The sequence below is a fragment of the Equus caballus genome, chromosome 6 (genome assembly GCF_041296265.1).
Source record: "Equus caballus isolate H_3958 breed thoroughbred chromosome 6, TB-T2T, whole genome shotgun sequence".
Taxonomy (NCBI): Eukaryota; Metazoa; Chordata; class Mammalia; order Perissodactyla; family Equidae; genus Equus; species Equus caballus.
In genome coordinates this window covers 26,409,996-26,433,456 of record NC_091689.1, presented here as the reverse complement: position 1 = coordinate 26,433,456, position 23,461 = coordinate 26,409,996, and the positions used below count along the sequence as shown (strand labels likewise).

Sequence of the window (23,461 nt, the reverse complement as noted above, 5' to 3'; positions counted from 1 at the left end):
CTGGGCTGGGGCTCAGGTCTCCGGGGCCCCTGTTCAGTCTCTCCCCAGGTTCTGGTCCCGAGTTAGTCTGCACTTGTGTGTGTGTGTGTGTGCATGCTCATGCTGACCACGTGAGCACGCAGAAAGTGCCCCTCGCAGCCCGGGAGGCGTGGCCTCTCTCAGCAGGGTCCCTTCCCTCCCAAGGTGCCCATGAGGCCTCTCTCAGGAGGGTGCTGGAGGACAGCCATTCCACTGACCTGGATCACAGCGTCCAGCCCCAGCCGGGACTGCTCCGCGGCGTCCCCAGCGCCAGGTTCGCTGGAGGCAGAACTCATCTCGGGCCGGAGCACGAGCACGGGACCGCAGAGAAAGCCAGGGCTTGGCTGCCAGGTGCGTTTCCTCCTGGGACCCTGGCCAGGCCAGGTCCTTCAGTGCACAGGCCCCACACCTGTGTGGTACCTGGCTCCCTGTCTTGGGCACCCAGCTGCCCCCTCTGGCTTGGCGAGACCTCATGGCCAACCGAGCCCCTAGGCGTTGCTGTGGCAACCGCGACGCTGAGGGCTGGGTTTCCTTGGAAACAGGAGTGCAGGCCTTTGTTTCCATGGGGACAAAGGAACGCGGTTGGCTGGAAGCCGTTTCCTGGGAGAAGGGGAGACGCCCTGGGCAAAGCCGTCCACCTGAGTGATCACACCCCTGGAGGGGTTGGCCTTTCCCTCACGCCCCCCACACCTGCGGGGAAGAGCCCTGGCCTGCCATTGGCAGTCACCCCGGGAGAAGTTGTGTGCTTGTTGGCCACACACCAGGTGGAGGTGGTGTGCAGAACGCCAGTTCCTCCTAATCTGTAATCACAAACTACGAGGTTTTTTTCTAACATTTGGAAAAGAACTTAGATATCAATAATGCAATGGCATGAAGCAGATGGGTAGACTGAGGCCAGGAGAGGGGAAGCCACCTGCCCAAGGACCAAAGGAGGCCCCCCATCTTCCTGACCTTGCACGTGGACGTGGCTCTAGAATCTGATTTCCCTCTGGAGCCCTTTCACGGTAACCTACTCTGTGGACAATGCTTTCCACACTTGCTGTGTGAAATCCATTTCCTCTCACTCACTGAACCTTCCTGGAGCGACATAAAGGACCGTTTGGGACACTCCCAGCTCACCGTTGGGGTGGGGGGGCCCGGTCCTGATGGATGGGTGAAACGAGGGGAGGCAGTGGGGGCTGTCCCTGCAGACACAGCCTGGGCCTCCTGGGGGCTCTGGACTGAGCCTGGCACTGGGCACTCAGCCATGTGGAGCCCTCTTTCCACTCCACTCAGGGGCTCCTCATTCCAAGCCGGACCTCTCCCGACCAGGCTGATGCCCACAGGAGTTCCTCTTGGAAGGGGCAGCCACTGGAGTGGGTCCTGCCGCTAGACCCAGGACCTAGCAGTGACTGCCCTTGTAACAAGAGGACGTGGATTCAGGGGCCCTTGGAATGGGTGCCTCTCTGAGTCTCCCAGAGACCGGGGCTCCTCTGAGTCGGTCTCAGCCCAGGAGAATGGGAGGTGGCCTGCCGGGCCAGGAGGGACCAGGCAGTGCGGGTGGACCCTTAGTGGGTGAGTACCTCCATCCCCAGTGCTGCCAGTAGGAAGCCTGATGGGGCCCAGGCCGCTTTCTCAGAACCCAAATTCAAGAAGAGGGGCGCCCGCACTCAGAGGAAGCTCTCCCCGGGAAACCCCTGCGCTCTCTTCTCCTCCTGACGTCCCCAGGGACCCTGCTCCCCTCCACGCAGAGGCCAGCCATGTGGGTCCCCCATGCAGGGACAGGTAGGCTCTCGCGCCAGACACAGCCCCGCTGGGCATCCGGGGCTGGCATAGGTTCATTAGACTGCTCCTGGGGGGATGGGAGCCTGGTTGTCCCACTAACCCTTGCCCCTCAGGACTAGCAATGACTTCCAGCTTCTGAAGGCACAAAGCAGAGGTCCAGATTCAGAGCCCAGGGGACCCACACCATGGCCTGGGCACCTCCTGGGCACCCAAGGCTGCCCATAACACCCCCCGGAGTCCTGGAGCCCACGTGGGCCTTGAAGACTGAGCCCCGAGGAGCTTTGGAGAGGTATGATGTGCGAGGCAGGGGGCAGTATTTCCTGCTACCTTGAGGCAGGGCCTCATCTGACTCCAGCCAGTGAGCTTGGGGCCTTAGAGGGTGTGGCCCTGCCATCCAGGGAGAGCTCCTGTCTGGGGGCTCAATGCGGGGTGCTCAAGCAGTAGGTTGGGTGAGGAGGCTGCAGAGGTCAAGGTGACCGTCTGTGAAGGTCACCTGGATGAATTGGAACAAGACTTCACTTGCTGGAAACCAGCCTCTCATCAGCCTGACGCACAAGCTTTGTGTTCAGGGGCGGCCCGGTGGCCTGGATGTGGGGGGCGGGGGCGGGAGGATGGGGGCGGGTGAGTAGGACCCCCCGATCTGGGGCCATATGCCCAGGTCAAAGGCAAGTTCACTTGGCCCAGCAAGGTGGCGGTCCGCACATGTGGCCCTCCACAGTGTTGGGCCTCAGAAGGGCCAGTGCACCACGCAGGGTTTCACATCTGACTTAGAAAGTTCCTTCTGGCTGTAGAGTCAGCCAGGGGGCAAGACGGAAGGCAAGGGCGGCCTTTCTGTGGGCCAGTGGGGCCCGGGCTTGCCACTGGAGTGGCCTTGGCCATCCACAGACCAGCCTCTCCCTCTTGTGGTGGCTCCCTGTTTCTGCGCCCGCTGTCCTCAGAGGACCTCACTGCCCCCTGGGCGTCCCCTTCCTCGGTGGCAGAGGAGGGGTTTCCTGGGACAGAGGACCTTCAGTGCTAAAAGCAGGAGAGCCCTGGGCAGAGCAGGGAAGTTGGGCCTGTGGTGGGTGGGGCCTTCCCGCCTGTGCCCTTTCCCTTCACCCCGCCCCAACTTCCACCTCGGCCTCTTTTGCCCCCTGAAACCCTCGTGGCCATGCAGAGAAGCCCAGCGCATGCCGGCCTTCACCCCTGCCCACACCCTCTTCTCCAGGACGCCTTCCCTGGCCCCCGTGGGCCGGCCCCCTGGAGGCTCACGCAGGCCCTGTGCATACCACCCGAGGCCTCCCTGCTTGGCATCCATGCTCGTGGCTTCTGCTCCTGGGCCATCGATGGACTAGAAGGAGAGCCCTCAGAGCAAGGCTCAGCCCTGGGCCTGGGCACGGCCCCCAGGGAACGTTCTGGAATGAGTGGAGGGTGGGAGAGAGGTCCCCACCATGCTGGGGCACCTCTGTGGGATGGGCTGGTGGGCCGGTCGGGGTACAGGGAGGACGATGGCTGGTTCTGACCCGCATCTTAATGGGACTGGACTCGGCTCTCTGCCTGCCAGTGCCCTGGACGCTGAGCCTCCTTCTCAAAACTTGGGGAAAGTGCTCAGCGTCCTCGGGCAGCGAGGACCGTGCTCTGGCCTCGCCCATCACCACCTGCCCAGCATGTGGCCACCTCTGTCTTTGTCTGTGCTCAGAGGAAGGCCCCCTCACAGATGGGCCGCCCCCATGTTTTCTGACTGTTCTGTCCTTGAATCTGGAACGTTGCTGGGTTTCACTTGGCCCCCACCATGTTTACAGAGACAGGTCACCTACAAACTCTGGAATTTCAGCTTCCCTGGGACAATCCACAGGCCTGGCCATCCTTGGCTCATGTGTGGACAGGGGGACACAGGGCTGGGGTAGGGAGTGGATAAGATGAGTCAGAAACCAGCTGGCCTTGCCTCTTTCTGTACCTCACTGGCCCAAGGGGCACCAGAATTTGCCATCCTGACCCAGACCCTCCCCAAGAGGGGAAGGGACCTCGCAACTTGGATGAAAGCATAGACTTGCTGGAGCGAAGGCCTCGTCACTCCTGCCCTCTCTCGTCCTCACCCGGACAGGTGGGAACTGGGGTGGGTGCTGCTGGGCCTGCTGTGGGTGGGACTCATGCACCCAATGTGTCCTCTGAAGTTGGGTCACACACAGGGCAATACTTGGGCAGAGGGCAGGAGCCTGGAAGGAACACAGAGCCCTCTGTTCCAGCCCCTCATGGCCTCCAGGCTGTCGGGCTCGCCATAATGGTCTCTGGGATGCGTCTGGCTTCCCCGTCACTGTCTGTGCTCATTTGGTGACTCCGTGCCCCCGGGGACATGAGCCTCCTCTGTGGAGCCGACTGCACACTGGCAGACGTCTCTCCTGGCAGGCAGATCGGGAGGGCTGGTGACTGCTCACGAGAGGAGTGGTTCCTGCCGGCAGCTGGGGCTCAACTGACCTGGGTTCACGGCCTCTTTGGGGCGTGTCCCCTGCAGGTGCTGGACAGGAAGTAGGCTGTGCATCCTGTGGTTTTACCAGAATACAGCCCGGTTCTGGACACCAGCTGGGGCACCAGCTCAGGCACTGCCCAGAACTGCTGACTGCTGCCAAGGCTGACTGTCCTCTGCCCACTGGGCGGCGTCCCAGGCCACTGGCCACCATCTGGGTGTCGACGCCCCTCTGGTCATCTGTCCCAGGCTGAAGCCTGGCCATGGGACAAGAGTGGAGGCCCTGTAGTGGGGTGGTCAGACCAGAGGAGCCGCTGGGAGGCTCACATTTGGGGACACTATCAGGTCAGCCTCTCGGGGTCACCCCAAGTGGGCCCCTGGGCATGTGTGCTATGGGAGTCTGTCTTAGCTCCTCCCCTCTCTGTCCAGCTCTTGGGGCCTCTCTCAGCATCCACTGCCCAGAGGACTGCGAGGGGCCCTGAGCCTGGTTGTGGGTGTCCAGACCTGACACCCCCAGGGTAAGGCATGTGAGGCTCCCCGAGGAGGAACCACCCTGTGTCCATCCGTTCAAAGGGTTGCTGGAGAAGGCGCCGTGTACAGGCCCAGTGGATGATCCTGGCGAGGGGATGCTGGTGAGGCTCCAGACTCTGCCCCCTCAGGGCACCCGCTCTCAGGGAGCAGCTAAGACTAAACCCCAGACGCCGCCTCGTAATGAAGGAAGGAGCGCAGGGAGGTGCCTCTGCCAGGCGACCGGAAGGCTTGGGGGTGTTGGGCCATTGACACCCTGCTGAGCACCCACTCGATAGATAATCGATAGATAATCATAGGAGCTGAAACTGACAAACTCTTAGAAGAGAACAGGGGAAAAGGGCATTGGATTTGGCAACGATTTCTTGGATATGACGCCGAAAGCACAGGCAACAAAAGTGAAAAATAGATACATAGGATAAATTAACAACTTTTGTGCATCAAAGAATGCCATCAAGAGATGAAAAGGCAACTCTTAGAATGGGAGAAAATATTTGCAAATCGTATATCTGATATTGGAATTAACGTCCAGAATCTACAAAGAACCCCTACAACTCAGCAACCAAAAAACCCAAACAACTTGAAATAAAAATGGGCAGAAGACTTGAATAGACACTTCTCCAAAGAAGATATATAACTGGCCAATAGGCCCATGAAAAGATGCTCAACATCACTGATCATTAGGGAAAAGCAAATCAAAACCACAATGGGATACCGCCTCACACTCATTAGGATGGCTGCCATCAAAAAAAAAAAAAAAAAAAACCCAGAAAAATAACAAGTGTTGACAACGATGTGGAGAAATTGGAACCCTTGTGCGCTGCTGTGGGAGTATACAATGGTGCAGCCACTACAGAAAATGATATGGAGGTTCCTCAAAAATTAAACATAGAATCACCATGTGATCCGGCAATCCGACTTTGGGTAGACGCACAAAAGAATCTTTTCATCCAGGATCTTGAAGAGATATTTCTACAACCATGTTCCCAGCAGCATTATTCACAACAGCCAGAAGGTGGAAGTGACCCAAGTGTCCATTGATGGATGATGGATAAACAGAGAGTGGAGTATCCGTACAATGGAATACTATTCAACCGCAAGAGGGAGTGAAGTCCCAATTCGTGCTCCAAGGTGAACGAACCTTGAGGACATTATGGTATGGAAAATAACTCAATCACAAAGGGCCAATACTGTGTGATTCTACTTATATGAGGGCCCTAGAGTAGTCAAATACATAGAGACAGAGAATAGAATGGTGGTTTTGGGGAATGGGGAACGTGTTTAATGGCCACATTGACAAGGCTGCAGGGACCCAGGACATGGTCTAGGAGCCAGGACTTGGGCTTGTCCCGCTTGGTGAAGCTCCCCGTTCCATCCTAAAACCCACAGAAGCTGTGTAGGAGGGATCCTCTGGCGCTGGGCCTGCCTGAACCGCCCATTTCAGCAGCTCCGGCATCGCACCGCATGGGAACCTGGGGAGGAGAGGCGTCTGGTGCAGAAAGGATCGCTGGTCTCTGGATGGCAGGTGGCTGAGATGCTGCTCGTCACTGTCAGAGCATGGAGGCATCTTGGAAGCCCATCGCATGCAGCTTCCTTATTTCTCAGCCGAGGCCTTTGAGGCCAGATGGGGCGGTGACTCATCCAGGGTCTCACAGGGAGCAACCCCTGAGCTTGTCCTTTCTTGAGGTCTGACAGTACTATGTCCACTCTCAAGTGTGAGCAGCTCCTGGCAGGTGCCCTGGGCACGTTGGCTGAGTTGAGCCATGAAAGTCCTGCCACCTGGTACAGAGGGAGGGGTCCACACAGGCACTGGTGGCTGGTGTGGACCTCAGCTCACCTTCTCGGGGAATCACACAGGTGGCCAGGCCAGTGTCTGCCTTTACGTCCTAGAGGCCAGTGCAGAGCTGTGCCTACTGGGCGCTTGACAAATGTAGCCTAGACAGGCGGGGCTGGGAAGTCTGCACAGTGGTGGCGTGAAAAGGGGCTGGTGAGCACAGGACCCATGGGGGCAGCATCCTGGCAGAGATCCTGTCACGCTATGTGGCTGGGTGTGGACTTGCTGTGGTTGGCTGAATAGTGGCCACTTCCTAGTCCCCAGAACCTGTGACTATTGCCTTATAAGGCAAAAGAGTGAGGCACAGGTGAGAAAGAACTGAAGATTGTGTGATGAGAAGATTATCCGGGATTGTCCTAAAGGCTACCTCAAATGTCCTTGTAAGAGAGAGGCAGAGGGTGATGACACAGACACGAGGAGAGGGCCACATGAGGATGCAGGTGGAGGCAGAGTCATGTAGCCAGGAATACCGCAGCCACCAGGGGCTGGATGAGGCGGGAAGGATCCTCTGGGGAGCCGCTGGGGAGAGCGCAGCCCTGCCCACCCTTGATCTGGGGCTTCTGGCTGCCAGAACTGAGAGAGAACAGACTTCTGCTGTTTTAAGACCCCAGTTTGTGGTGATCTGTTGCAGCAGCTGCAGGGAACTCACACACCCACCTTGAGCAACAGTCGCCTGGTGTCGTCACCGCCAGACGACTCATGTCACACCGAGACGGTGTGGGGTCCACCATCGTACTTCCTCCATTCCTTTCATGGATTCTGATCAGGCAGCGCGCCCTCTCCCCGCCTGCTCTCTCCTCGCGCATCTGGGAAGTCCTGAAATACAGGATCCGCACACTTGCCCTGAGTTATGCTGGGAGGTGGAAGCAACACAAACACATGTTGGCTCCCCAGGTTGGCATGTGCTTCCACCGCTGCCAAGACCCTGATGGAGCTCGTCAGATCCACACGGGACACTGACCGTGTCTGGCCCTCCTCCCCTCGCCCACCACACTGGCTCTGCAGGGGGTGGTCCTGGGCGTGGTGGCCTGCAGGCCTCTGAAGCATGTGGTTTCTCCATAGTCAAACGCTGCCTGGCCGGCTGGCGGGGCACATGAGTCCCTCTGCCAGCAGCCTCATCCTTCTCTTCTCTCTTCCCGGCTCTCCTTGCTCTGCCCTTGCTTGTCTAAGCAGAGCTCTCGTCCAGCTTCTTGGGGCCATCACTCATTCACGACTCCACGGTGTTCAACTGCCTGCTGTGCACCAGGGTTTGTGCCACCTCCAGGACACACCGAAGAGGCTGACCCTGTTCCAGCCATGTGGAGCTTGCCGTCCAGGGGTGATGGGCATTTACCACCCATCACAGAGGCCTCGAGGGGAAAGGACAGGGGCCCGAGCTCACCAGTGGGCCCCTTGAGGCTCTGGGAATGCACGGGAGTCCAGCAGGCAGCTGGAGAGAATGGGGGAACATGTGTGGAGCCCCAAGGTGGCGGGGCCAGCTCAGGAAGTGGCGGGGGGCCGGCATGCCAGAGCCGAGCAAGGGACAGTGTGGGGCTGAGCTGAGGCCACAGGAGTGGGTCAGCCGTCAGCCAGGCAGGGTCTGCTACTCGGCCAGGGGAGGAGGTGAGGGTTCCCCTGTCTTGTGGGCAACGGAAGCTGGGAAAGGGATGAAGCCAGAGTGTCACACTGTTGGATTCCATCTCCCTGGGTGGGCGCACTCTAGGAGGCCAGGGGGAGCAGGAGGCCATGAGGAGTGGCTCAGATAGGGGCAGCGACACCCAGAGGAGAAATGTGGGGCTAAGGAGGGCAGGCCAGGGGGTGGGCGTGGGTGTGCAGAAAGGGGAGGAGCGGATCCAGGACTAACTGGGCAGAACTGGGGTCACCCCTGAGATGGGAGCCTGGGGGCGTGAGCACTGCTCTGCTCTGGGGGGAGATTGGAGTCCCACGTTGAGCTTTTTGGGTGCAAGGTGACTGTGAGACATCCAAGGGTGACATAAAGTTGCCGTGGGGTGGCTGGGCCTGGGGCACAGAGGAGCCAGGGTGTCAGCAAAGAGCCACGATGGAGGCAGCAGGGGTGAGATGATCAGCAGAGGAGGAGAGGAGAGAGGACCAGCCTTGGGCACTTTGATGTCACTGGCCGGGGGAGGGGCTCCAGGGTAGAAGGAGATGGCTCCCCAGATGGCAGGAGGGTTGGGTGCACAACGCGGGGCCACCCCTGAGAGCGGAGCAGGAGCAGCTCGCTCCCCAGTGGAGGAGCAGATGATGGTTGGGGCAGCTTGTCGGGCGTGGAGCTGAGCCTTCTTCTGGGCTCAGAGCCCCTGGGCTCTTCCGACGGGGCACTGGGTCTCCTGGGCGAATTCAGGAGAGTTGTGAGGTTCCTGGAAAGTGGGGAGAGGAACATGAGAATCAGTGAATTGCAGACAGTGGTGTCAGGAGCCACCTGGGCCCCATGACTGAGGGTAAGGGTCAGGACTGTGGGACCCCCCACTCCTCTGCACCAATGCCCCTCCCTGCAGGTCAGAATCCCACAGAGATGGAGGATGGCAAACGGCAGTGGATGTGGAGGACAGAGCGGGATGCAGGTGGAGTGTGAGGTGGACCAAGGGTGTGTGTGTGTCCTTGCACCTGAGCAGCTGCCCTGGGCAAGGGGAAGATGTGCTCTGGGCAACCCCAGAGGACAGGACTGGGCTAGGTTTGAGGAGGGAAATCTGTCTCTTTGCTTGACAGTGGGAAGGGCTGCCCTGTGAGGTGATGAGCTCCCCGTCCTGGGAGGCATGGAAGCAGAGACTGGGGCTGTAGCTCTGCAGAGGGGCTTCCAAGCACATGGAAGTGAGGGGCCTTGGATCCCGGTTCTGCCCGCAGCTCTGACTCAGGTGCAGCTCCCTGGGTGTCTGAGGCCCACGCATGGGTGGGGGCGGGGGCCTCCTTGCAGGGCTGCAAGGGCAGTGTCTGACATACCTGGCTGGGGGTCTTCTCTACGCTTCGCTGTTTGTAGATCCACCAGTGGGGAGCACCTGATGCACAAGGCCAGCCCAGAGGGGCGGGGTCAGTGGGAGCAGCTCCCTCCTGCTGGTTGGGACTTGCACAGCCCTGAGCAGGGAGGTGGGCTGGGCCTGGCAGGGCGCCCAGCGCAGGCGCGGGAGGGAGCCAGCAGGGTGTGGCTTCCCATCCTGGCGAGGTGGAGCCACGGAGACGTCCCCTAGCACCAGACTTTCTCCAGCGCCAGGCCCAGGTGGGTGCCAGCCCCTCTGAGGTAGGGGGCCAGGCAGGGTGGGTGGGCAGCCCGAGGGCCCTGGGCTCTGGGCTGGGGGCTGGAAGCACAGCCCTGCAGGGGAAGAGGCAGAATTCACACTTGGGCTGTGGGAGGCACCTAGTTTCCAGAGCACAGGTGTCAGAGGGGATGTTCAGGTTGCTATGGAAACGCAGCCCCCAGTCCTGGCCTGAGGTTCATGCCTTTCCAGGCTGCCTCAGAGACAGAACAGAGGGGCATGCCCCGCCTCATGTTTCTCATCTGGGCAATGGGGATGCCACATGTGCCCTCCAGTCCGATGGGGAGGCCCCAATGTCACAGAGACCCAGCGTCTGCTGCTACTGGGATGACGGTGGGAGGGGGAACCATAGGAACAGACCCTCTGCCTCTAGGAACAGCACAGTGGGAGCAGGCCGGCAGAAGTCCTGAGTGTGATGTTCCCTAGGGCCGTCCTGAGCCTGCGTGTGCCTTGGGCCTAAGATGCGGAGTCAGTGTGATGGGTGGGAGGAGCCCTGTGAGGCTACCCCAGGTGGTCACCAGGCCCTGCCTCCCTGCCCCTGTGACATTCTTAATTGTTGGTGACTGACTCACCCTCACTTCAAAGGCCTAGGCCAAGTTCAGCTACTTAACCCGCTGCACCACACCCACCTGTCACTCTGGAATTCTGCTCTGCAGGGAGCCGGTGCCCCACTGGCAGACCTGCTCCTTACCTGCACCTGAGCAGGTGCCTCCTCCCAGCCCGTCTGCACAGCTAGCCTCAGAGAGCTCTTCACCGGCTGTCCTCTCTGCCCGGGCCCCAGCCATGACCGTGCAGGTGCCCCTGTGGCACCACTACCTGCAGGCCATCCGCTCTCGGGGGGCACCCCGGGCGCAGGACCACCAGCGTGCCGAGAACGTGTTGTTCACAGTGCTGGAGCACGTGCATGCCCGGGACCCCCGCTTCCTCGTGGACTACTCCCACGACCTGGAGGCCTTCCAGTTCACCCTGCGCTCCTCGGAGGACCCGCTGGACATGGAGGTGCCCCTGTGGGTGGACGCAGAGGCCCTCCTGATCGAGGAGCTGGGGGTCCCTGAGACGGGGGATGGCTCCGCATCCTGCCGCCTGGGCGTCCCCAGGGAAGTGCCCGGCCTGGAGCGGTGGATGACCGATGACGTCTTCAGCGCTTCCGAGGACAGCACCACATGCTGTGGCCACATCGTGCCTGGCAAGGTCCTGCATGTCCTCAAGGACATTCTGGTGGCAGCCATTGTGCACTGCAAGCACCACAGCCTCATCACGCCAGGTAGGGGCCAAACCACTCTGTGCATGCGTGTCTGTGGGCCTGCGCGTGAGTGCACACGCGTGTGATGGTGGGGCGTGAGCACAGGAGTGTGACTGCTCGGTGTGCGTGTCAGGGGCTCACAAGTTGGAAGACATCACTCTGAGGTCCTTTCTAGTTCCAAACACCTCTAAGAAGACGGGTCACGCTTTTTAAACGGCCAGAAACTGTGACCAGCGTGTGGTTTTCCAGTTGACCTGCTTGATGAGGTTCCGACACGGTTCTGGGCAAGTGGTTCTGTTACAGTCGCAGATCAACATGACGGTCCTCACAGCTGTCCCCACTTCCAGCGTCCGGTCACGTTGCACTGGGCTGGGAGGACTATGTGTGTCTGTGTGTGCGTACAGGCGTGCGTGTGCATGTAAGTGCGTGATGGTGCAGCCCTGTGAATACATGCATATGTATGTGTGTGTGTATGTGCATGAGTGTGCACCAGTGTGGATGGATATGCACGTATGCCCATGTGTGCACAGGTCTGTTCCAATTTGTGGCCCAGCTGCTAACTGGTGTTTGGGGCCGCCAGCAGGCTCTGGGGCTGGGTGCTTCCAAGTGAACCAGGCATCTGGCCTCAGTCTCTCCTCTGGGTGCCTTGTTGATGTGATCTGGGGGTGGTGAGCCCTGGGGTGGGCAGGGCTCCCCTCCAGCAGGGGCTGCGGGCCGTGATGGCGTGGAAGGACGGGTGTAGCCTGTGCAGGGCCCACGACAGGGGGGCCCTGAGTGACGGAGCCCATCCTCCTGGGGGTCGAGTTGTCCTGGCAGGGGATTGGGACAGAAGTAGAATGTCCTGCTCCCCTTGGGAGGGGACGGGTGTGTGGCAGTGGTGGCTGCCACTTGCTCCCAAAGGTTCATTGCCTGGAGCCACCTGGTGTTCGCCTGGTCCTCACATCTGCCATGGTGGGGTCAGTGAGTAGGAATGGTCAGCCCCCTTGAGCGACGTGCCCTGGGCTGCCCTGCATGTGGAGCCCAGGTCTGGCTGCACATCCAGCCTCGGGCCCAACTGGTGGCATGGGGACCGCAGTGACCTGAGCCTGCAGGACCACCCTTTCCTCTGGCTACTTCCTGTGAGTTCCAGGGAAGCCGGGCAGGCATCTGCACACTGACGTGGGGGATTCAGAAGGTGCCTGGGCTTCCAGACGGACTTCCAACATGAGGAGGGGCGGCTTCTAACCCTGGCCCCTCAGACCTGCCTGGTGACCCAGGCAGGTGGCCACCCCTCGGGGCTGATGACAAACAGTGTCTCACAGGGTGGCCCGAGCCTGTCATTAGGTGCCCCCAGAGCCTGAGACTCGCCGACATCTTCTCTGGTCATTTTTTGAACCTTCCAATTATCGCAGGCGGCTTGGCAGGACTCTTTCTGTCTTCTTGCCTGACCTAATGTGGCCGTTCCCACCTGCCCTATCACCTGCAGGCCCTCCACCCTACCCCAGAGACAGACCCCCTGTTGGGGTGAGCACGAGGCTCTGCCCAACCCTGGCCCTTCGGGCACGCTCTGACCGCCAGGCCCCTCCTCACCACCCCTGGTTGCTTCCAGGCTGAGAAAGCAGGAGGCTGGGAGTCACACCCAGGGGCCCCACGGAGCTGGCATGTAGAGAAATTCCAGGCATTATTTCCTGACACTTACCTTAAAAGGGAAGTGGCAGCCCCAGGTGACAGGGTTCAGGCTGCCCCCACCCTGGGAACCGGTGAGACGAGATAGGGGCTGAGTTGGGGAGTGGCTAGGACAGGGGTGGGTGTAGCAGGTTACCTTCCAAGCCACCTTTTAATGGACAAAATGTATGACCAATGGTAGATAAGGAAAGGAAGGCATCAGTGGTGGCTTTGCATGACACGTGCCTCAGACGCTGAATTGAGAGGGGCCGGGATCACTGAACCCTTCTCTCCCCTTAGCCGATGGGGAAACTGAGGCCCATGCGGGGGATGGAGTGGCCTAGGTGGTAGAACCAGGACTTGCTCTGGGCTGAGTCCCAGGGGGTGGGAGGAGCACCCTGCAGGATATTGGGGGAGTGGGGTCCACATAACAGGGGGCTGGGCTCCTTCCTGCAGGACCCCCCGGGGCTGTGGACAGGCTGGGGTGGGCTGTGCTGGCTGTGGGAGGTGGGGCCACGGTTCCCACGCCCACTCACCGTGGAGACTTTTGTCCAAGGCATGTATTGGGGACTCCCTCTGGGACATGGCTCCCAGCTGGTGGGCCCCCCTGACCTCTGACCTGGGCACCCTCACTGGGCAGTGTCAGGGGAGGAGAGAGGAGACTGCTCCAGGTCTGGGCTGGGGTTGGTCAGGGTCAGCGATGAAGGTGCCCCCTGCCCTCCGCGAGAGACCCCTGCTCAGCTCACCCCCCTCACGTCCTCTGGTATTAATTTGTTTTTAAGGTGAAGGGGACAACTGAGGTAGAAGGCCAGAGTGCCCCTGGTCAGACCAGAACGCCTCCCACCTCCCCAGCCCCCAGCCCTGTTGCCCCATGGAACGTCCTTCCTGGGTGGTCTGGGGGCTCTGCGTTGGGGGAGTGGGTGCTGGGCTGAGTGGGGACCGGAGCGGGAAGCATCTCTTCTAGTATGTGTCATTTGTAGTGTGACAGGAGGTGACAGGCTCTTGTGCAAGTAGCTGGGTGTGAGTGGAATCCAGGGTGGCTGGGCTGGGTCCACTGTCAGCCTTCTGGGTCAGGGCCTCCGGGGGCTGGCCAAAGCGGGCTCCTCCCAACACGGGACGGCCAACGCCTTCAGGGACACTGCGTGTTCTCTCCCGCAGGGGCCGATCCTGGGGCCCAGCCCTGCTCCTCATGTCCCCAGCCCCTCCGGAGAGCTGTGTGAGGGGCAGAGTTTGAGATGGAGGCTCTCGTGCACGGGCTGACTTGGAGGGTCCTCAGGGACGCTTTGAGGGAGCAGGAGGGAGTGGGAAGGAGGGAGCAGGTCTGATCAGAAGAAAGCCTGCTTTAGACCGACCCTCCTGGGCTCTGGAGCCCGAGTGCCCGCAGAAGCTGCCCTCCCAGGGTCTGGGCTGTGATAGCCCCGTGCACCCCTCACTGGCTACGGGCCACTGGGAGGGTGGGAGCCAACCTCTGGGTGCCACCGGGCAAGGTGGCCGGCTGCCAAAGGCTGTCTTCTGCAGAGGGGCAGCTGTGAACTGTCAGCATCTGGGGGTGCTGGGGCCACCAAACACACCTGCTCCAAGACTTTTCCTGAACGCTGAGGAGGCCCTGGGGATGTCTGGGCATCGGGGTGCAGACTCGCAAACAAGCTGCTCAGAGAGGAGCGTTAGAGACTCTGCCTCACCTTGCTCCGGCAAAGAGCTGCGGGGTCTCAGAGCTGCCTGGGCTGTCGGGGAGTGCTTGAGGGAGAGCCTGCAAGAAGGACCCGGCCTCTCCCTGTGTGGGACCCCTAGGTGTCAGGCAGATGGGGAGGGGTCCTCAGACCCAGCACCCTGTGGGGCTCACTAGGGGACCATGTGCCGAGGGGCCCCACCCTGGGGTGGAACTGCTCCTGTTTGAGCCCTGGCCTCCTCTGGCCCAGCCTGGGCTGCTGCTGCCACTCCCTCCTCCGAAGAGAGCTGGCAGCCATGGGGTGGGGGTGGAGGGGGCTCTGGACGGACGGACGTCCAGGGATGGAGCAGAGCGGGTCGGCTCACGGGCTCAGGAAGGCCTGGGGAGGTGCAGCCACCAAGCTCCGGCCACCAGGTGTGAGGGCAAGGGAGACCGGCAATGAGGACATTTCTGACCTGGGCACCTGGCCAAGGAGAACCTCAGTGCAGACGCTGCTGTCATCACTGAGGCCTCGATGTCGCTGAGGTGACGATCACGCCGATGAATGGCATCCTCATTGCCTTAGTCATCTCGGGCTGGCACGTAACAAACACCAAGACTGGGTGGATTAAACGACAGAGGTTATTTCCTTATAGCTCTGGACGGTGGACGTCCAAGGTCAAGGTGTCACAGGGTTGCTTTCTCATCTGGTTTCTCGGGGGTTCCTGGCTTGCAGATGCTGCCCTCTCGGCGTGTCTTCACGTGGCCTTTTCTCCGTGTCCCCCAAGTGTTCCTCTTCTATAAAGACTAGTCGGATTAGAGCCTACCCCAATGGCCTGTTTAAAGACCCCATGTACAAACACAGTCACAGTATGAGGTGCTGAAGCTTAGGGCTTCCACATAGGAATTTGGGGGTCATCATTCAGCCCCTCACAGTTGCGCTGGCATGGACCATGCCTGGCTGAGGTTCTGGGTAGACGCAAGTGTCGGGTTGGAGGAGCAGCAGCCTGCAGGTGGCAGCCTGGGGGGCGGCAGAGAGGGCCGAGGTGAGAAGTGGGGAGGGTGGCATAGGCCAAAAGGGCAGCAGGAGGAGGGTGGTGGAGCATCCTGGGAGGCAGGGTCGAGCACACATGAGGGACCAGCATGGTGGGTGGGTTGTTGCAGGTTCCCTGAACGCAGCCAGCCTGAGGGAGGAGGGGCTCTGTCTGTCCCTGCTGGTGTCCAGTGGCTGGAGAATGATCCGCTTCAACATCGTGCCCGTGGTGCGGAGGAAGCACAGGGTGCCCGCCCTGGAAGGGGCCCAGCTGATGCCCTGCTTCCCCGAGGGCAGCTTGAAAAGAATCATCAGCCAAGAGGTGCCCCTGGTGCCGGCCAGCGCCCAGCACTGGAGGTAGGATGTGCCTCCTGGGTCTGTGGGGCCCTGGGGAGACCCTCACTCTGGGCATGGGTGTTTGGACCACGCGGATGTTACTGGGTCTCTGGGGGAGTTTGGGATCTGACCAGAATGCTCGCTCCCTGCTGCTGGCTTTGCCCCTCTCAGAGGTGTGAGGAGGGTGGGGCTGCGCCCTCTGCCCCTGGAGCGGGCTAGTGTCAGGCTGAGGAGAGACTCAGAGAAACCTGGAGCGTGACAGGCTGCCCCGGATGGGACCCTTTGTCACCCAGCCCAGCGCCTTCCTTTTGGGTGGGCAAGCAGAAAGAGGACAGATGGCTTGTCCAGGGTGCCAGCAGGTTCCTGGAGCAGCTGAGAGGTCCCCACACAGTGAGGGTGGTCAGATGCTAATGACTTAGCACTGGGGCTTTGCTGGCATCTTCCACCTGGGCTGCCCCTCCCCAATATGACATGATGTGACCTCCTGCCATGAGTGTCCCCATCCGTCCCCCCAACCATGGTGTTGACTTGAGAATGCCCCGCCCCTGCCCAGCCCTGTGCCCCAGCAGCTCCTCCTTGGGGACCCCAGTCTCTGCCCCAGGAGACTGCAAGCTCAGTGAGGGCCGCTGGCACCCGCAGGGAAGAGGGGTCAGTGTCTGTGAGAGGGAGAGAGGGAGTGGGGGCACTGGGCAGAGGCTGAGCCCCCTTCGAGACATCTTAGGAATGTGGCCCTCGGTTGAAGTAAGCAGGGGTGCTCTTATTTGGTTGAGCTAGGTCTTGGCAGTGGACGACATCTGTCCAGCTGGCCATGCCCTGCTGTGATTTTCTGCCACAAGGGAAGGCTCAGCAGGGCCCCTGGGAGCCCCGACCCCCTGGGCTCCCTGCTGACCCGTCTCCACACAGAGCAGGGCTGTGTCCTGGCTTGTGCGTGACCACTGCCCGTGAAGCAAGGAGGAGGGCTCGGCTGAGCAGAGTCATTTTTTGGAAGTAGATGGGAAAATGGCCTTTCCTGTGCCCCGGCCACCACAGACTCGGGGCGTGGGGGTGGACGACTGTCCGTATTAAACCTCCACAGAGAGTGGGGCCCAGTAGGGTGCCGTCCACAGCTTCCACCCCTTCAGTGGCTCGGCAAGCACAGAGTGAGCGCCACTGCTGTGCTATGCCCCATGCTGTGGGCACTGCTGGGGAGACAGAGGTTCTGAGCCCTCGGCTGTCCTGTGGCTGCCCCGTGGAGGCTGGGCTTCCCGAATGGGGCTTGGAGTCGAGATGTCACACCCTGCCAGGCTGGGCTGGCTCCGCCCATACCCCTGCCCAGAGACCAGGAGGCACTGCTCTATCTTGGGAGGGTCAGAGTGACACCTTCCTGTCCACACTAAGAAGGCTGGCCCGGCCTGGAGGCTCCCTAGGTCCCTCTGTGTTCTGGGGCCTGGGCAGCTTCCTGAAGACCAGATGTGTCACACTTGATAGCCATCAAGTGCAGTCCCTGAAAAACACATGGGGGCTGGGGTGGGAGCAATGAGACAGCCCTTGTTGTGGCCTGGGCTGTCCCGTGGGGCTCAGGAGCTTCTGATCCTGGGGAGGCCACAGAAGCTCAGGGGCTTTCCTTTCTGGGGATGAGCTGTGGTTGCAGGGTGCCCACAGATGCCTGGCTGAGGCCCCAACACTGACCGAGTGTGATGTGTCTGTCCGGGCCCCCAGGGTCTCCACTGACTACCTGCTCACGAGGCTGCTCGGAGCACTGGGCTCCCTCCAGGGCCACCGCCTGGACAGTCTCTCCATCCTGGACCGGGTCAATCACGAGAGCTGGCGTGATGGTGGCCAAGGCCCTGGTCTGACGTTCGGCCACCTGAAGGTATGCATCGGGGGCTCAGTGGGCGCCCTGCTCCCACTCCACCTCTGCTGGGCTGGTGTCTGCAACCAGGGGATCGAGGGAGGGGCACCCAGGTTTGGGCCTCCAGCTGGCTCCCCTCACTGGACAGCCTGGAATGAGCTCCGTGTGGGAAGGGTCAGAGGCCTCGCCGGGGTTCCAGGGAAGCCATGCTGTGGCTCAGGAGTGACATCTGGCTGCAGGGTGCTGCACAGAGCCCGCCAGCTGGTGTCAGGCCCCTCTGTCCCAAAGTCCCTGCCATCCTGCCCTGTGTCTGTGAATGCTACCAGCCAGGGGACCCCCTCTGAATGGACCCAGCCCAGTCCTGGCACCCTTTCTTTGCTGCTCACTGGGCTGCTGTGACACTGCTGGAACGGTGTGCCCCAGGGCTCCCTAACCATCAGGCACTGAGAAGAGCGACGGTGGGGAGGGGCCAGGGCTCTGACCCACCCCAACCCCCAAGGCAGTGAAGGGGAAGCGGGTGGGGGCTGTGGAGTCCTGGGGTCTCTGCCGGGGTGAGCAGTGATGAGGAGCATGGCTCTGTGCACCAGTGTGGGGCGTCAAGAGAGAGGTGGCCCATCCTGGCACAGGATATGGCTCTGCCACATGTCCCCACATGACCACAGGCCACCCACTGTTTCTCTTGGCCTCTGGCCCCACCCCTGAGGGGGTGCCAGCTTCCAGCAGTCCTTTGAGCTCTGATGCACAGTGGTCCCCGAGCTCCATAGTGAACGAGGGGTGATGGGGGCCGGCGGAGGGAGAGGGTGTGAGATGCAGGCAGGCAGCCATGTGGAAGGAGAGGCGCCCTTGGCTGGGGGCTCAGGAGCAGGGATGGAGGGGTCTGGGGCAGCCAGGTAAGTCCACTCTTGTGGTTCCAGATGTATTCTGGGCCCAGGCGTCCTGAGCACACCGACCGGCTGGGACGATGCCACAGGGTGGGGCTCTTTGGGTTGGGCTGCAGGCAATGTGCAGGAGGTCAACAGTGGGAGGCATGAGGGAAAGGCCCGGAGGGTGGATAGGAGCCTCAGAATCCCCCGAGAGGGGTCTTGGGTGGCTGTCCTGGAGACACCGTGGGGCACGATGGAGGGGAGACTTGGGTGGGGCCCCAGGGTGCTGCTGAGCTTTGCCAGGGAGTCAAGGGAGGTGCCAGGTTGGGGGCAGCAGGTGGGAAGGGGCTGGGACTCACCTGGGGACAGCGGGGGAGACAAGAAGGGTGGGGGAGAGGTGACGGTGGGGTGGGGGCTGTCCAGGGTGGAGGCACAGGGCGGGTGGGGACAGCTTTGATGAGGGTGGTGGGCTGTGGGTGCCCAGGGGTGAGGGTGGCAGGAGGGCAGAGTGGGGTGCCCAGGCCAGCCCACAGCCCGCCCGCCAGGCGAGGGCCTGACCCGGCCATCCCGCCACCCGCAGATGGTGCTGCTGTGGGCCTCGGTGCTCTTCCCGGCACCCGAGGACTGGGCAGAGCTGCAAGGGGCCACATACCGTCTGCTGGTGGTGCTGCTCTGCTGCCTGGCCACCAAGAACCTGCCCCACTTCCTCTACCCCGAGCGGAACCTGCTGCAGGACTCCGGCCTGGACCTCAACGCCCTGTACCAGCGTGTGGAGCGCTTTGCCAGCCAGCCCGAGGCGTTTCTGCGCATCCACGTCACCCACCTGGGCCGCAGCCCCCCGCCGCGCATCGGCAACGGGATCAAGGCGCTCCTGCAGCTGCCCGCCAGTGACCCCACCTACTGGGCCACCGCCTACTTCGACGTCCTGCTGGATAAGGTGGGTGCCGGCTGAGGGAGCCTTGGGCAGGCCCAGGGTCACACGAGGGTGGGGACAGAGCCCTGGTCCACTCCCCCAGGGTCAGGAGCCCAAGGAAGGCTGCGGTTAGGTCAGTCCTCCAGAGCAGCTGTCAGGAAAGATGTGACACCTCGGGTCAGATAGGCGATGAGTCCCCCCCTGCCCGCTGGTCCCTGGGAACCAGGGCACTATGTCTGAGCCTGCCCCCATTCCCATGAGAATCACCCCCAAACCCATACTTGACGAATGCTCAGAGCTCCACCTGCCTACCCTGGGGCTCATTCCTCATGGAGTGTGGCCGTCCCTGGGCCTCATGGGGACAGTTTCCTGCTGCATCCCTAGACTCAGGAGTCCCACAGCCATGTCCCTCATGACTATGTGTCTTCTGGCTTTGAGTTCGGGGGCACCTGGCTGCTCTGTCAGCTGCCCCTCCCTGAGCTCCAAGGTTCTGCCAGCTCTGCTAAGCCCTCCCCTCCCCTCCCCCACAGAGCCCACTCCCACTCCTTCCCCAAGGGCTACCCTCACCCTCACCCCAAAGAGCCAATATGGTCTCCTTCCAGGGCATGACGCGTGCTCCACCCTCAACAAGCACGTAGTGGGGCCTGCTCTGTGTCAGGCCCACCCAGGGACACCTGCATGTGAGGAAGGGCCCGTGGAGGAGAGGATCCTGGTCAGGTCCACCTGCGGGGAGGACTGTGCAGGCTGAGAACCAGAAGCAGGAAGGCCCAGCGGTCAGGGAGCGCAAGTTGTCCCTCACTGTGTCCCAGGCCCTGTGACAGGCTCCCAGATGGCTCTGTGACCCTTCTTTCCCCAACCCTGCCCACAGTTCCAGGTCTTCAACATCCAGGACAAGGACCGGATCTCAGCCATGCAGAGTATCTTCCGGAAGACCAAGGCCTTGGGTGGCGACGAGAGCTGAGCTGGGCTGCCCAGTCTCTGCCACCCACAGCCTGGCTGCACTGCCCCACGGGAGGCTCCTGGGACACTTGGAGAAGGGAACGGACTTCACCTTGAGGCGGGCGGTGGCTGGTGGAGGGACTTCATCCCCAGGGACCACCTCAGACCACCCAGGGGACAGCCTCCCGGGATCTGAGTGCTGAGCTGCCGGCATCCTGGAGCAACTGCCTTGTCTCCCCAGGCAAGGCCTGGGATGAAGGTGCCGTGTACTTCACGTGATGTGTGTTGACCCATCCCGTGGGATGTCATCAAGACTCTGAAAACCGAGTGTCTACATGAAACCTGGAGCTCAGGAGCTTGTCCCCACCTGTGTTGTATGCTTCTCTGTGGTGATGAAATACTATAGACCAGATCTTGAATAAATTAATGTGTTGGATATACACAATGGGGATGGTGCCCACCACTTTGTGTGTGTCTATGTGGAGACAATTTCCCCTGGAAACAGAGAAGTGGAAGAGGCTTGTGTGTAGACAGACAATTTCACACTTTCTCCTTTCTCCGTGAATGATCCTCCCTTCCCAGGCAACCCCACCTTCTAGTCCACAGAGGAAACTGAGGCAGACAGAGGGGACACCCCCGGCCCCCACCCTCAGGCCCGTACTTGTCCTGTCTGCTTCCTCCTGTCACAGTGGAGGTACCCCCTCTCCTGTGTAAGGCAGCCTCTCCCAGCATCTGACGCTAGCCCCTCGGTCCAGTCTCTGTGCTCTATTTCCCCACCTTGAATTCTCTCATCAGTCCCCTGCAGCCAGCTTGCAGCCATTCCCCACTGAGCCGCTCATGCAGAGGGTCCCAATGACCCCTGTGTGTCCCAGCCCAGCAGGCATTTTCTACTCTCCACCCTCTTTGGCTTCTCAGTGACATTTACTCTTCAGCTTCTGAGCCACAGCCCACAGCCCGGGCTCCTGGGAAGGGACCTACAATTGCATAGCAAGTCCCTGTGGCAGAAACTTCCCTCAACCTCCTCCAGAGGGACCTATGGCCATGTACCAGAGTAACTACACAGGGACGAGAGATAAGGTCCTTTGATGGCTATGGGACTCAGGACCTGAGTTGACACCAATATAGGAGACATGAAATGCCATTAGAGTGGGGGCTTGCAGAAGACAGAGTCTTGGTCCACTCTGATTCACAATAGATACAAATTGTCCAGGCCCACCCTGTGGTCGCTTCCTCGGGGTCTGAGTGTGTATCAGGATGGTCATACTTAGCAAGACTAAGAGCCATCATGGGAGGAAACGCCAAAGGGAAGACTTTAAAACCACCCCTACCGCACGGCCGTAAGAGTCCAGCACACCGTGTCCTGGGGGCAACAACAGAACTTAGCGACACTCTCAGAGACTTTCTGTCACCGTACCACCTCAGCAAAAGTCAGGTGGGTCCAAAATGAAATAGTTACGTATAAATCCAACAAAACATGTACAAGATCTATACGCGGAAAACTACAGAAGTCTGAGAATGAAGTCAAAGAGAACTAAATGAATGGATCATCCACGTTCATGGATAGGAAGGTTCAACACAGTCAAGATGTCAGTTCTTTTCAACTCAGTCTCTAGATTCGACGGAGCCCCAGTCTCCACCCCAGCAAGTTATTTTGTGGGTATTGACAAGCTGATTCTAAAGTTTACACAGAGAGACGAAAGACCCAGGATATCCAACACACTGTTGAAGGAGAAGAACAACGTTGGAGGACTGACGCCACCTGACTTCAAGATTTACTATAAACTGCAGTAATCATGGAAGTAGTCAAGACAGCAAAAGCATAGACAGGAACATCAGTGGAACGGAATAGAGAGCCCAGAAATAGACACTCATAAATACAGTCAACTGATCTTTGACAAAAGAGCAAAGGCAGAACAATGGAGCAAGAGAGTCTTTTCAACAAATGGTGCTGGAATAGCTGGACGTCCCCATGCGAAAAAATGAATCTAGACACAGATCTTATACCCTTCACAAAAATTACCTCAAAGTGGATCAAAGGTCTAAATGTAAAACAGAAAACTATAAAACTCCCAGAAGATAACATGGGAGAAAACCTATATGACTTTGGGTTTGTCGTTGACTTTTAGATACAACACCAAGAGCACAATCCACAAAAGAAATAGTTAATATGCTGAACTTCACTGAAATGAAAAACTCTGCTCTGTGAAAGACAATGTGAAGAGAATGAAAAGACAAACCACAGACTGGGAGAAAATATTTGCAAAAGACACGGCTGATAAAGAACTGTAATCCAAAATATGTAGATTTAGTGCAATTCCTGTCAAAATTCCAGCAAGCTCTAGACAAAATGATTCTAAAATTTATATGGGAATTCAAAAGATCTGGGATAGGAAGAACAATCTTGAAAGGGAAGAACAAAATTGCAGGACTTGTACTACTTGATTTCAAGACCTACTGTGAATCTGCAGTATTTAAGACAGTACAGTATTGACATAAGAATAGATACATACGACAATGAAACAGAAGCGAGAGGCCAGAAATAGACCTACACGTATAGTCAATTGACGAAGTTGCAAGTCAATTTGATGTTTAACAAATGTTGCTGGAAGGACCGGATATCCATAAGGACAAAAGCAAACCTTGACCCCTTTTTCACTCCATGCACAAAATTAATTTGAGGTGGATTATAAACCTAAACGTAAAAGCTGACACCATAAAGCTTCCAGAAGAAAACATAGGAAGATGTCTTCAGGTCTCAAAGTCAGCAAGGGTTCCCTAGAGAGACCATAAGAGAAAACACATGGATAAATAGGACTTCATCAAGACGGAAAATATCTCCTCTTCGAAAGATGTGATTAAGAAAATGAATAGGTAAGCCTCAGAATAGGGGAAAATACTCATGACACACGTATGTGGCGGTATCCAGCTTATAAAAATAACTGCCACAAGTCAGCAATAACAAGATGCAAACCCAAATCATATGAGCAAAATACTTGAGCTGACACTTCTCAAAACAAGCTACATGAACGACCAATAAGCACAGGAAAAGGTGCTCAACATCCTTAGTCATCAGGGAAAAGCAAATTAAAACCAAATTAGATACAACTTCACACCCACTACAAAAAAGACAACTCCAGTGTCAGTGAGGCCGTGAAGGAACTGGAGCTCCCGTGCAC

At 59.2% G+C, this 23,461-nt stretch overlaps 2 protein-coding genes across 7 annotated transcripts in view; one reads left to right on the top strand and one right to left on the bottom strand.

Annotated features, from left to right (window-relative positions):
• CROCC2 (ciliary rootlet coiled-coil, rootletin family member 2) overlaps positions 1-368 on the bottom strand; it is a 76,002-nt gene extending 75,634 nt beyond the window's left edge. The window contains exon 1 of the mRNA XM_023642774.2: positions 237-368. Within this exon, the coding sequence (XP_023498542.2) occupies positions 237-314 (78 nt within the window). The 5' untranslated portion in view covers positions 315-368. The remainder of the gene's footprint in view (positions 1-236) is intronic.
• Positions 215-20,730, top strand: MAB21L4 (mab-21 like 4). Of its 6 annotated transcripts, none has more exons than XM_023642781.2 (6): positions 215-369; positions 10,421-11,099; positions 15,535-15,760; positions 17,438-17,591; positions 19,014-19,370; positions 20,215-20,730. In XM_023642781.2, the coding sequence occupies exons 2-6, from the start codon at positions 10,619-10,621 to the stop codon at positions 20,305-20,307; spliced, it is 1,311 nt and encodes a 436-aa protein (XP_023498549.2). In that variant the 5' UTR covers positions 215-369; positions 10,421-10,618; the 3' UTR covers positions 20,308-20,730. The 6 variants fall into 6 exon arrangements, with proteins under 6 accessions (XP_023498549.2, XP_023498551.2, XP_001502917.2 ...); XM_023642783.2 differs by having other exon boundaries at positions 237-369; positions 10,492-11,099; XM_001502867.4 differs by lacking the exon at positions 215-369 and adding an exon at positions 9,483-9,798 and having other exon boundaries at positions 10,492-11,099.
• The last annotated feature ends 2,731 nt before the right edge of the window (positions 20,731-23,461 follow it).

Bases quoted from the DNA above. Each gene is read 5' to 3' on its own strand.
- MAB21L4 (XM_023642781.2), top strand. From the start codon at position 10,619: ATGACCGTGCAGGTGCCCCTGTGGCACCACTACCTGCAGGCCATCCGC. The intron at 11,100-15,534 runs GTAGGGGCCAAA...GGGTTGTTGCAG, and splicing joins CCACAGCCTCATCACGCCAG to GTTCCCTGAACGCAGCCAGC. The intron at 19,371-20,214 runs GTGGGTGCCGGC...CCCTGCCCACAG, and splicing joins TCGACGTCCTGCTGGATAAG to TTCCAGGTCTTCAACATCCA.